Source organism: Typopeltis vanoorti, chromosome 11, assembly GCF_054136105.1.
Source record: "Typopeltis vanoorti isolate ZY-2024b chromosome 11, IOZ_Tvanoo_1.0, whole genome shotgun sequence".
Taxonomy (NCBI): Eukaryota; Metazoa; Arthropoda; class Arachnida; order Uropygi; family Thelyphonidae; genus Typopeltis; species Typopeltis vanoorti.
Window position 1 is genome coordinate 128,622,630 of NC_143559.1, and position 13,567 is coordinate 128,636,196.

Consider the following 13,567-nt stretch of genomic DNA (forward strand, 5'->3'; position numbering starts at 1 on the left):
ATGTCAGAACCAAAGGTTTAATATGCGTAATAGTGAAGTCTACCCCCCCCCCCTTTCCTTCCTTTCTTCTTTTCCCTGCGTCTACCGCAAGCAATCCACTCATTCAGTGCTGCTCAGTAGGATCATTTCACCGTTTGGTCGTCATGACAACATGTTGTGTTCACTAGAAAACAGGAGTTGCGTGTATAATTACTGGCCCTTTCAGTGGAGTCGAAGAAAACGAAGTGACAAGGTGTGTGTCTGTGTGTGTGTGGCTAAAAATAGAAATAATTTCACTGGAATTCAGTTTTCATCAAACGACTATGCAGTAATGTACGAAAAATAAAGATTTTGATGTCTTGGTTTGAATTCATTCAGATCTTCTTAATAATGAACTCAATTGGGCGGCTGTGAAAACCCCTATTCTGGCATTAATTTGTTTTCTCTTACTTCAATCGCTGTATTCCTTATCAGTTATTACTAAATGTCTTGGAACGTATCATCCAAACGGCGCAGCTCTTTCTTGTTTTACTCTAGCCCAGCTACGCATAATTCGGTCAACGATCTGCGTTCCTATTGATCTGCCTCGGCCCTGCTGGCAGACACCATCACCACCCCACTGTGCTAACACGGAACTCCAATTTTAATGCAAGTTGTTTCCTATGATTTTTATGGCAAGTCGTAAATATTGTAGAAGAATATTTGGTAAGAAAATCTCGGACCAGGGATTTTAATTTCGACGTCACAATTTATGCAGGAAGTAGCAACACGATTGTTGTTAATACTGTATGAAATGTCCTTTTCAGCGCGCGCTTGCCGATTACCACGTGAGTAAGCACGCGTCTCTTGGTGCAACAGCGCGTGTACATGGAAACAGACATTTTTGCTGATGAAGAGGCTGGAGGTTTGGCGCTACAAGATAACGATACAATTTTATCGTTATTTAAATTATTTAAAAAGTTCTAAAGCAGGAAGTCATTTCATAGAGTAGTGAAGGATTTTGTTTCGGTTGGCGTGGAGGTATGAAAGGTAAACGACCCACCCCTGTGCTCTCTTCGTTGTCCCTTCCACTTGTTTCCATTGAGACTCTTGGCATCTCCATCTCCGGGCCACTTGCATATATCTGCTTGCAACAAAGGGAATCTGGAAGGTTGCCAACTTTCTGCACGAATTAAAAAAGTGCAGACCTGGATATCAAGGGCTGTAGGGAGTGGAGAGTACGTGCCAAGAAAGCATCTTCATGACCGCATACAGAAATGCTGGGCCATTGAACACACATTGTTTAGAATTATTTGGTTTTTCGGTACAGTTGCGCAAAATGAAGTCTCCTCATTCAACTTCCGTCATCTCCACTTTTCCCATCGTCTAGATTCATCCAGTAGATGGTATTTTTCGAAACAAAACTTTGTTTTGTTTAAAACGAAAACTTGAAGAAAAACTATGTCGTCAAAGTTATAATGAGTTGAGAGACTGCCTGAGGATATGTTTCTTAGAGAGAGAGAGAGAAGATGGGATGGGCACTCTTCCACTTGAGCAGTCACTACAGATAAAGTATTTTCTTCTGAAACTCTTAGCTAATTGATTTGGAGAATCGTGCTTGATTAGAAATGCTTATGTGCATACGACAATAAAAATTAATGAAAATTAGCTGATTTAGCGGCATGTGCATGTCTGTTTGGAGAGTGGAAAAAGAAGAAGATCGAGGTAATTTTTATCAGAGTGTTTAAAATAACCACTTATATATAGAAATAAACACGTTCTTCCTTTAATTGTTTGTGAGAGGGTTTTCACGTTGGGCATTCAAGAAAGCTTTTAAGTCCAGACAAGATGACCGTTGCATTTTCTTTGTTATGGAATAACTAATCTTTAATTGTTTTATGATATCAACATGCTCATATTTCTTTTTCATCGCATAGCATAGTCGAATCTAGACCAACCTTTGCGCCTGATTTTCTCAGAGAGAGAGAGAGAGAGGGAGATTTATAAAGAAAACTGGTAACGAAATGCTTTTTTTTTATATTCATAAAAAAGATTTATTTAAAACATGTCAAAAATTTAACTCTCTTGTAATTACTGTTATTATAGCATCACGCAATCAAATGGATTTTTCAAGGCCGTATATTTGAATACATTTTTTATAATTGGGTTTGTAATGATAATATATTAACTTAATAAACGTTTTTTTATGTGACTCCTACCTACGAAAAGTTGTAAAGGATGATTTAAGATTTTTTTCTTATACTTTTTATTCATTTTAACCTGGTCCAGAAATCCTTCTCTAAAGACCAAAAATGGACCTTTTTCAAGCCACTTCAGGCCTTTAATTGGAAAATGAATTTCATTGCCGGATGTGTGACCGCCTCTCCGCTTATTGGAGGCCTGAAGTGGCTTTAAAAAGGTCCATTTTTGGTCTTTAGAGAAGGATTTCCGATTATTATTCAGATCGATTAATATAATCATCTGATATCCTGTTTCTAGCTTAAGATTTGCCCAGTTTCATAGTCTAATGTATATCGATTATGCGATAGAAATTAGAACCGAAATAAATCTAACAATCCGACGGCTGGCTGATGCCGTATTTAATACTAAAGATCATGTGTTTGCTTTCAAAAATTAAAAAAAAAAATACATGAAAACCATACCATTGTGTCAGAAGCAAAATGATTGAATTGAATCACCGAGTCTCTTTTGCAAGGAGGCTGGACGTGAACTTCACTGTTTAACTCTATTGTATAAAATGCAATACATGTAAGATTTCAGATTTCAATGCATTTTAATTTAAGCAATTAAAATTCATTTAAATAATATTTCTAATAGCTTTTCAGTGGTCAGTGAAGAAATCCATTTCTCCATTGCATCATATCTCTCAGTGGTTTTGAAGGACGTGGGACAATCAAGTCGAGTTTCGAATAGTCTAACCAGCCCGTACATAATATTATAAGTGAATTCCTGACTTCTAGATTCGAGCACAATACCACATTTCTTAATTTTTTTGCGAAATCAATATTTACATGACTTATATCGGGATTTGGGATGACTTTCATCCGTTTTGGGAAGTCTATTTAGCAGAACTTGTTTGATCCGTTGCCATTTTTCTCAATTGAAAGAGAGGATTAATGTAATTTACTATTATTTATGAACAAGCTAACGGAGTCCAGGCCCGTGCAATATTTTCGATTGCAATAAACGAGGTCTACCACTAGTCTGTACCAAGTACTTTCGCCAGGACAAGTTTAGGCGTTCTCGAAGGCCGCATTCATCACGCAGTGGAGGACTCTTCGTGCTTGTAATCATTGTTTCGTATCTGTTCGTCGACGATAGGAAATAATTGAAGAACGTTTCCTATCGCCAGTTGATCAATTGATTTTCGGCGGAAACGCTTCCACACGAAAGCAGTAAGCTGTTGTGACCGTAATGATGTACACAAGTCCCATATTCTTCCCCCCCCCCTCTGTACTCAACTCGTGTCTTGGTTAATATTTAAACAGGTTAATGGCATTTCTGTGATGGGAAAACTGTAGCTTGCAATGAGAAGGCCGCTGCGTGCATAGTTAGACACCGCATTTGCACACGGCGCCACAAAAACCGACTTCCTTAGTCAGATAACATCTCACTAGTTTTCTAGAATTTAACCGAAAGTAATAAGCCACATCGGGGGGGGGGGGGGCGCTGTTAAAGTAAGCGAATTTTCACATAAGTCACGAAACGCAGAATTACATGCGCTGTGAGCTGGCGGTGAATTGCTATAAAAATTAATCATTAGATATTTAAGAAAAAACGGTGAGAAATCATAACTTAATACTTTTTCTTCCAACCTGTTTGCCGTTTATGATGTTTATGTTTATTTAATACCGCAACTCTTTATGTATTGATAAGTTTTGGTTATTCACATCTCATCTTCCTTTACGTATTACTCCCATCTTCCTGGTAAGAACTTGACTTTCATAAACTCCATTTTTGTAATGATAGTACAATTGATCCTGTCTGTAACAAGTTTGTCTGCTTTGTGGGAATAGAATAAGTCTCTGGATACCTACCACCTTCTCTCGAAACTGACTATAAATCAGTTTTATTTGAAAATCTCTTAAAATGTTCCTAACATCATAGACTTGATTTGAACCAAGACATTTCATGTTGAGGTTATTTCTGATTCATATTTGCATCCTTATGGTTCCATGTACGTTTGTGTGCATTTTCCTACATTGTTCTGCCATGTCAAATTTAACTTTTACCCTTGGAATATAACTTCTCTGCAGTTAATAAAGTTTAGCAGTGAAGTAACATTCAAAGGGTTGCATTTGCTTTACCTGCACAGTTTGACTTGGAGTTGATATGATGGGATATCATACACCCATGTCGAAGTAAAATCCGCGGTGTCGAAGCATTAGTAACCAGGTTAACGATATTTATGTCTCACTTCAAATCCGACCTTGTATATCGTAAGATGATTTTTGTCATTTTTTGTGTACGTGTTAGCGCCCCTGGGTATGGAGAACTAACACCTACTGTGAAGAACCTTCACAGTAGTATCATTTTGTGATTTATAACGATTCAGATTTAGATATATTTGCAGATTTAGCTGAAAATGTATTAAGACGATTTAGGATGTTAATCAGATAGTGAACTGCTTGATAACATAGTGAACATCCTACTGTTTCAGGACTAAATTCATACGAAGTAAAAAATGAATAAATCAAGCGATATTAGCGATGAATGTTGTGATTCGGAACTACTATCCTTAAAATGTTTTAATCAAATAGATTTCTTTTCATAATTTATGTAGGTTATATAACAAAAAAAAACACGATGATTTTTGTAATTTTTATGGAATAAACGTTTTTCTCCCTTTTAAGTTTATACATATTTCTCCCTTGTTACTTTATACATATTTTATTTGCTTAATTTGCTTTATCCTGTGCTTAGTAGTTGCTAATCTTTCGACAAGTGGTCAGAATGCGATTTAAAAATTTTAAAATACATCTTAAAAGTTTTACATCACATCCCAGTGTAGCGTTAATGCAATTATTTCCCTTTGCACCAACATCCGATTTTAATGAGAAGAGATTTTCACCTTTTATTTGAAAATGCAGCTCATATGAACGAACTAAAATTGCAATAAAATATATGATTATTACAACTAACCATTCTAGTAATTTAAAGAATGATGTGTGGTCTTGAGATCAGTCATAATCATGACTCTACTAGATGTGTTACTGGAATTTTGCAGGCTACGCACGTTAATTGCAGTTGCTATTAACGATATTAATTTATTTCTTCTTCCACCAGGTGGCACTTCAGTAACAACCGCAGAACAGAACCTACAGACATGCTAGTCGCACGAGGAGTTTTTCATCGATCCCATTATCCGTGTGAAATTTCGCTAGGACTGTTTTAGATCTCCTCGACATAGGGATTTGATCAACTGTTTATAAGTTCTACGTATAGACACATTCGCTGACTTTATATTTCATAGTTTAACAGAAGGATAGAGTAACAGGCTTAATTTGAATTTTTGGTTAAATGCGATTACTATTTAGCCCGTTGAGTTTTTCCTCTTATTTTGAAAATATTGTCATTTGATATCCTCGATATTTGATGCGTTCCATTCAATCATATCCCGTGCCCCAACTTGTGGATTTCGTTATGAAAAAGCGATCTCGCGCTCCAACAATAAAACAATGAAATCAACAGTTTGATTACACTCTCGTCATCACACTTTAAAAAAAAAATTCATTGATAACTAACACGAATATGCACTTTCTGCCATTCCTTCTTTCTTGCTTTGGAGACTACGACGAAAGCATTCAGGAGTATTCATCCTGCGAATTAGAGGAGATCGATTAAAACCAAGAGTCAGCATGTTAAGGGGGTATAGAGAACGTTGACTTCGAGTTATTCGCTTCACTCTGTGAGGTCTAATAATGATTACAACGCAACCATTCATTTGGACAATGGAATTCTGTTGTCACGCCCAGCACGTGGCTCGCGGAGAAAATTGTGGATTTCATTTCTGCCTCGCAGGCGATAACCAAACAGCTGAAAATTGTGAGTAGCTCTGGCAAAGTGCTTGCTCAGCATCTACAACTTGCTTGCTCGATTTTTTACTGAACTGTATTTTAAAATTAAAAAAAGGTGAGATAAAATAAAAAAAAAGTATCACAGAAAAAAAATTCGAATTAAAGTTTTTTTTTCTTGTTAAGAAAAAAAAATGCAGTAAAGAGAGAAAAAGAAACATCTGAAGTTGGTTTCTAGTTAACAAAACAGTTACTACATTTTGGCAATAATCATTTAACCTTTCTAAATAAACAAAACCCTCGATTTACACGGTAAATTGGTAGAATGCGGTGGAATACCGTGCACATCGAAACTAATATTTGTATAGTAAATGAGGGGATGGGTTCCGAGAATCACAACATGGATTTTCATGGTAGGACCGCAATATGCAAGCCCGACATTTCTCGAACCAACATGTGTCGTCTTCAGTGTTTCAAAGAGCGTGTACAGTGGAACGTTGAAACTTAGCTGTACATGCTGCACTCTCTTCCAAGCAGATGGATGGGTGTGGAGGATGCCTGGTGAATGTCTGTTACCAGAGTGCGTAACTCCAAGTATAAAATTCGGAGGTGGCTGTGTGATGGTATGCCTTTGACCTCGGGCCTCTGTTTGTGGTTCTACGAACATTGAAACTCCTAGAGGTATCCGAACATTCTGCACAGTTCAATGCTTCCTAGTTTGTGGCATTTCGACAGAATTGACCATTGTCTATTTCAGCAGGACAGTGCACCATGCCATAAGGCTGCTTCTGCTGTAACTGCTTACTTTATGGACATGAACGTCACCAGACTTGACTGGCCTCCACAGAACCCTGATCTCAACCTATTAAACATATATAGGATGAACTGCAGCGTCGGGTGAGGTCAAGTGGCGTCCGCCCCACAACACCCCAGGACCTCATTACATGCCTATAGGAAGAATGGTCCAAAATTCCCATTGATCGCTAGCGTATGTGGAAAGTATACCCCGTATAATCGCTGCGGTCATCGCAGTGAAAGGAGGTCTTACATCTTATTAAGGTACCCGTCATGGCTGTTTGTTCCTCACCCTATGGTATCCGTTTACTTCTTTCCAAGCCGAGTATATTTAGTCTCACATGAAACATAATACACTTAACAAACATTTACAAAAATTTAACACTTACAAAAATATAACACTTACAAAAATTTAATGATAATAAAATGCTCTATAAAAAGTCCAATGCTTTTATTTTAAATTTATAATTAATCATACAGTGTATAATCGTATAGCGATGTTTGAACAATTGTCTCATATTATTTTATAACAATTTATGTTAATACTACAGTAGTACTTACATCAGTTAGTGGACCTGCTACGTGCCTATAATAATAGATCATTTAAATCGATATTGTATAGAATATAATATTAATTTATAGTTTAACGTTGTGTCTAAAACTGCATGCACGCGTTTGGCAGATTGATGCCTCAGCGTCACACACACACACACACACACACACACACACACACACACACACACACACACACACACACACACACACACACACACACACACACACACACACACACACACACACACACACACACACACACACACACACACACACACACACACACATTTCGTTTGTTATTATTAAATCGTATAAAAGGAAAATTTGTCGCATTTTTTGACCACCGTGCCAAATGGAAATCGCGCAATTGGAGTACGTGTAAATCGACAATTAAGTGTACTCATACTCCTGTTAGGAAAACAATCTAATCTTAAATATTTTGAATCGGTTTTTTAGTCATTCACGACTGTTTGTTTCATCTTGTTAGATACTGTTCGTATAAAGTTCGATATCACAAACTATTAGAATCTCCACTGAATAATGATAACAGAAACTGAAAGACAAAACCGACAAACCAGTCAGAGAACACATTCGATTGATTAGCACGATATCCGGTTCACAGTATTAGTTGCTTTGGCGTAATCATAAACAACAGCGTTAACTATGCAGTAAGAAAGCTCGGTGATATGTTTAACGAGAAGATGAGTATCAGGTTGTCACAATAGAAACTTTAGTTTTAGATTTCGCTCATTCGATACACCACATTTTTGTTTTCCCACGTAACCATGACACTCAATTGGGTTTGTGACAAACGATATTGTTCCGACACGTGCAATAACCGTTGCTATGTAACTACATCATCGTATCGTACTATAAATAAAAACCAACACCCATTAGTGTAAATGTTTTATGTGTGTCTTGAGCATCGATTTATTGTATCAACAAGAATTCTTTCATAGTATATGCACAGAAATGAGATTTATGACAAGTAGCATGTTTAGAAAAGCATTTGAAATGATTACCGTTTCTACTTGTGCTTTTTTAAGCCAAGTCTGTAAAATTGTTAAGCATGTTAGTAGGTTATATTTTGAAAATAATAAAATGCCGTTATCATTTCAGTTTTGCACTTACGAACAATACTTTGCCATCGAGATGTGTGGCGAGCACATCAGAGAAAACTTCGAGTAAATCGGCTGTCAGTTCATAGTATCTGATTTCTCGTTTTATGTGAATCCCACCTGCGAAAGATTGTAAGCCTATCGTACATTGGTATACTTTGGGTAGGCTAAGGATTAGATCATATGATAACACCAAACATGAAACTCATTCAAATCGCTTGATTTCTCCAATAAGCAGGGTGATAGTCTCATACTGGACGCTGAAATTGATCTACCACCTAAAGCACTCACAGACTTTCCTGCTCATTCAGAGGGATTCGAACCCATAGAGTGTTATTTGTGTCTGTCTGCTAATTGCGTGTATTCTTTGGTCGAATTTTGATTATGCTACTCTGGCTCAACTCTTTAGTCGCTCTCAGTTTTCTGACTTTTTTTTTGTCGTTAATACGTTTTTCTTTGCCTATATTGATGCAAATTGCTTATCCAACTTGATGGACATGTATGTCGGTTTGATGTAATTCGCTATTTGTGCATTCATTGAGTAAATGATTCTTTATAAATTTCTCTTAAATGATAGTCAATAAAAACTCAGTCAATCTCACCAACTCTTGTTCCACAGTGGATATTTCTGTTTTTTCACCAGGTAGTGCTATTTCACAGTCATGATTTCAGTTAACAATCTTTTCACTAAACCTCCGTTTTGCTTCCCGAAACTTGTGAGTTGGAATCCCACTATGGCATGGATGCTTGTGAATGTTGTTTGGTAATAGATAAAACTTTGTAGCAATAAGCAAAATCATGTGAGACTAGCATTTTGATTAATGCGCCGTTTGAGATGGCTTCAATTGCTTGTTTAGTTCTTTGGTTATCTAACTAATTAATTAAATTAAACTAATTGTTGATGTCTTTTGTAATGGTATGCGGCACTTGAATAAAGTAAAATCAAGTGCATGTTAATAAATATTGGGTCTCATGGTTTGTTTTAATTTCAGGTTGCTCAGAGGGCGGAACAGGTCGATCTAAACAAATACCTCACTCTCCAACAGACAAACGAGTCTCTGAGACAAAGACTAGACGACCTCTATCGGACGGTTACAGAACTACAGGATGCTGTAAGTGAAAGAATGTTGCAGCCCTTCATTTAAAATGTATTAAAACTGAATGCCATCTTAATGTATATTTATATTCATATATTCAAACTATTCGCAGTCGGCTAATAGTTTGTTAAAATTATTATTATTATTTCATTGCAAACTTATCGTGAATTGTAGAACAGTTCCTGTAGCTCTTCGATTTTTAGAATGCATCAGTTCTTGGCCGTAGCTGTAATACAACGATAACCGAACTGTTATTACGCGATTCATTAGACGTATGTAAATTACAGTTAATTATTCCAGTTAATAAGTCAAACTTCAGCTACTTCTTCTTTCAGAGGCACGTCCTTGTAGAAGATGCTTTAATAAGTGGAACGTTTCTACTTGACGTTGCTTCCTACAATACTTCAAAGTTCCCCGGAATTACTTAAAGCTCCAAACTGTTCCTCGGAGAGCATTTTTATCCTAAGGTAGACACCACAATTCAGGAGAGAGTCACTTATCCTAATATCGCACACAAGGAAGAGGTGGGCGTTAGAAAGATTTTTCCGTTCAGTAAACGAACACGGAATTTTTTTTTTTTTTTTCAGTATTCGAAAAAATCTTGAGATGGGAACAAGAAATTTAAAAGAAATTGATTAGATAGGAAATCCTCAACAAATATGAGATGTGAGGGCGTACCAAAAAAAAAAAAAAAAAAAAAATACTGATCAACACCTTACAGATGTGCATATTTTAGTGCTCTCTAGAAATATCTTTCAATTCGAGTTAATTCCTATTTTGAGCATGAAATACACCAGAATGTATGTTCGGAAATGAACATAAAACTTCGAAATTAACAACTAATTCCTTTAAGAAGCATTCTGCGGTGGCGCATGCTTAAAGGAAGAAGAGCAAATGTGATGTCTTGCCAACCACATTTCGCTTCTATTGCTAATTTCACCTATTTCTAAATCCGCTACAATCTATTTATACAACAGCATCCTATTAGTTTAAAAACATAATATAGGTTTACTGGGAAGCCTAGTTTCTAGATTCTTGGTCAAAATTTTAGCCAGTTAGTAGTGCAAATGAATATTTTGCTTCTATTAGTATGCGAAGTTTTAGAGGACTTTACATTCTGGAATATCGTAATCAGGGCCGGTACTAAAAACATAAGGATCTTTCTATTAGTATATTGTTCAAAATATTAATTACAAAGAAGGCTACAAAGTATATTGTTTCAGGCCCCGGAAATTTATCTTTTCCATGTATTCTAAACTAAACTGAAAAAAAAAAAAAAATTAAATCGATGACTATATGTTTTTTCCATTAAGGTTAGCTCAATAAGGTGAATATTCGTAGAAAAATAAAAGAGATCGTTCATAACAGTATTTATTGACGAAGGAAATCTCCCCCCCCCCCCCGTCTCTCAAATATGCCCTAACTTCCAATGAAAAGCCTTTGTTGCTTGCTGTTGACGGCATTGCCATGCGACAAACATCCGCAGAAACCACGTCAGCACGCAATTCAGATATTTAGGTCCTATCCTGGATTTCAAATCGAACTAATCATACGGGTATCACGCGAAACAGTTGTACATACAGAAAATGTATGCAATCAACAACGTAATTTTTCAAGTTTCTCAGATAATCGCATCATTTTCTTAGGTGTGAGAATGGTTTAGTGGCGCCATCTAACAACGTTTGCTGAAACCATTAACATCTTTGGTGAGCAGTTATATTTGTATTCGTTAATAATCGCAGAATATAAGTGGATAATAGGAATGCAACATTTTTTTTTTAAATTAGTGATATGTTCTTGAGTTTATCTGATGTTAAGAAAAAAGTCAAATGTTGCAATAATTGCACACACCAGAAACGAAGTGTGTGTGTGTGTGTGTGTGTGTACAAAGTCTAATGGACAGTGTCTGTTGTTTCAGGAAATCCGGCTGGGTGAAAAGGAGGCTGAACTGCAAGAGGTTCAAGATGAATTGAAGAGGAAACAGGAATTGTGTGCAGACTTGGTGAGTGCTTTACTGCTTTTTCCTCAGAGATCCCCCCCCCCCCTGTTGTAAGTTGCAATTCGGAACGGCGTGCAAGCATTACGTAATTTATTTACCGTTAAAACTTTTAATATTACAAGCAAACAGTTAATAACATTTTGATATAGTTACCAGAAGTTCATAAGCTGATAAGTCTCTTCCCTCCTAAATATATATAGTTTAAAAACCTTATGTTGTTTATTCAACTTAATCCTTAATGCAGACATCACGCCAGGTTGAATATAAACAATAAACAAAAAAAAAAGTCTTGCATAGTGTGAAATGTACTTTTTGCTATTTTTCGCGTGACCGCACGCGGTGTGCTGGAGAGTTCACGCAGTGCGTGGAAATAGTTTTCGGCAATTATGACAATAAACGCCATCTTGAGGCACTTAAGCGGAAAGGAGGTTAAAAAAAGGCTTAGTAAGAAGTAATTGTTGGATTCAATGTGACATTCGTTATCACTGGTAAAAAGGTTTTCCTTCCTAGGTTTTTATTCAAATCTCTCTCCGATCTCATTAAATAGCTTTTCACGACTTCAAAAAACTTCAAGAAAGAAAAATTTCATAAATCCCTGTGGTTTCTAATTTTAAACAATTTAAATGACGAATTATTCGGTTAAAAAAACTTCACTTCTCCACGATAGATTGAAAATAAAATAATAATAATAATAATAATAATAAAATACAAATAAATAACGAAGTCGCGAATCTCTGTAGATCAGTATAGGACTTTTCAACAGAAGGTGAGTTAGTAGGTTTCATACAGCGGCGGAATGACTTTTCCTCCGGAAACTGGCGGTTTACATCCACAACCCAGATAGGATTAAGATGCCAAGTTATTTGGCTTTGATAGGCCATTGAGACAAACACGAAAGGAATGATGTAAGGGTCAAAGCAGAAGCCGCGAATTCTGCTGCCTGCGATCTACGATATAGCATAGTGCAATGTAGTCTTCTATTGTTTTCAACAGCTTTATAGCGCGACTAGCATCTTCTTTATCAGCAGGGGCGAATGCTGGTCTTGAAATTCACGCTTGCTCTTGTTATCATTCAGGGAATGAGAGGTGTGATTGAAGTCTGATTAGCGGAATAAGGAATTACTGACCATTTAAAACTATATATTTAGAAATTTATGTACATTTAATAATACAAATACAACATTTATTTTACAAATGATATTTTATCTTTTTCAATTTAGCTACTTGAATACAAATTCTACCCTAGTTCTTCTTTATGAACTGGTCAATAACATCGTCATAAAAAGTTGGTTGTAACTTAATTTTCCCAAGCAACACGCACACTTGTAAAGGCTAGCTGAAGCTCACTGGCTAGAGCTACTATCCCTGCGCATGGCCCGTGTTTAAGAAGGGAGCGTAAATGGCTATGCGCGCGCATGAAATCACAGTGCTGCATTTAGGATCTGGAAGCTCCTACAACCGAGCAAGCCAAGGTAGCTTTGACTAGACGAGCAAGCATCGGCCGATACACACCGCAAAGCTCAATTATTGCCGCGCAAGCTTAAGACGTCTTCTGTCTACAAAAATAAAAGCCTAAATGGAATGTTTATAAATGCTTGCATTTATTAACAAATAAATATTACTTCTTTCTGAATTAATGAGCTTGCGCAGCAAGCATGGAGAATTCGCCACTGTTTATCAGAGACACAATGACTAAAACTCAACGACCCTTATGGGAACCAACCCTGACAATTCTCTCACACAATACAGAGGGCCTATCCTCTGTAAAAGAAGATCTTATTGCAAAAATGTGTAAAGAACAAAGATGTGATATTTTAGGTCTACTGGAGACACACAAAGGACCTCAACAAGTCAGACCTAAAATTGCTGGAATGAAGCTCATAAAAGAAATACCACATGAAAAATATGGAAGTGCTATCTTCACTCGGCAGGAGCTCCAGGTTACAGGATGTCTAATCACAAACCAAAATAACATAGAGATCCTTGGAATAGATCTGGATAACATCAGTG

The 13,567-nt window shown here is 36.6% G+C and overlaps 1 protein-coding gene across 1 annotated transcript in view; it reads left to right on the forward strand.

Moving 5' to 3' along the window:
• LOC150102039 (RIMS-binding protein 2-like) overlaps nt 1-13,567 on the forward strand; it is a 540,578-nt gene that overhangs the window by 130,098 nt on the left and 396,913 nt on the right. Inside the window, exons 7-8 of the mRNA XM_090399955.1 lie at nt 9,454-9,573; nt 11,477-11,560. Coding sequence (XP_090256081.1) covers nt 9,454-9,573; nt 11,477-11,560 — 204 coding nt within the window. The remainder of the gene's footprint in view (nt 1-9,453; nt 9,574-11,476; nt 11,561-13,567) is intronic.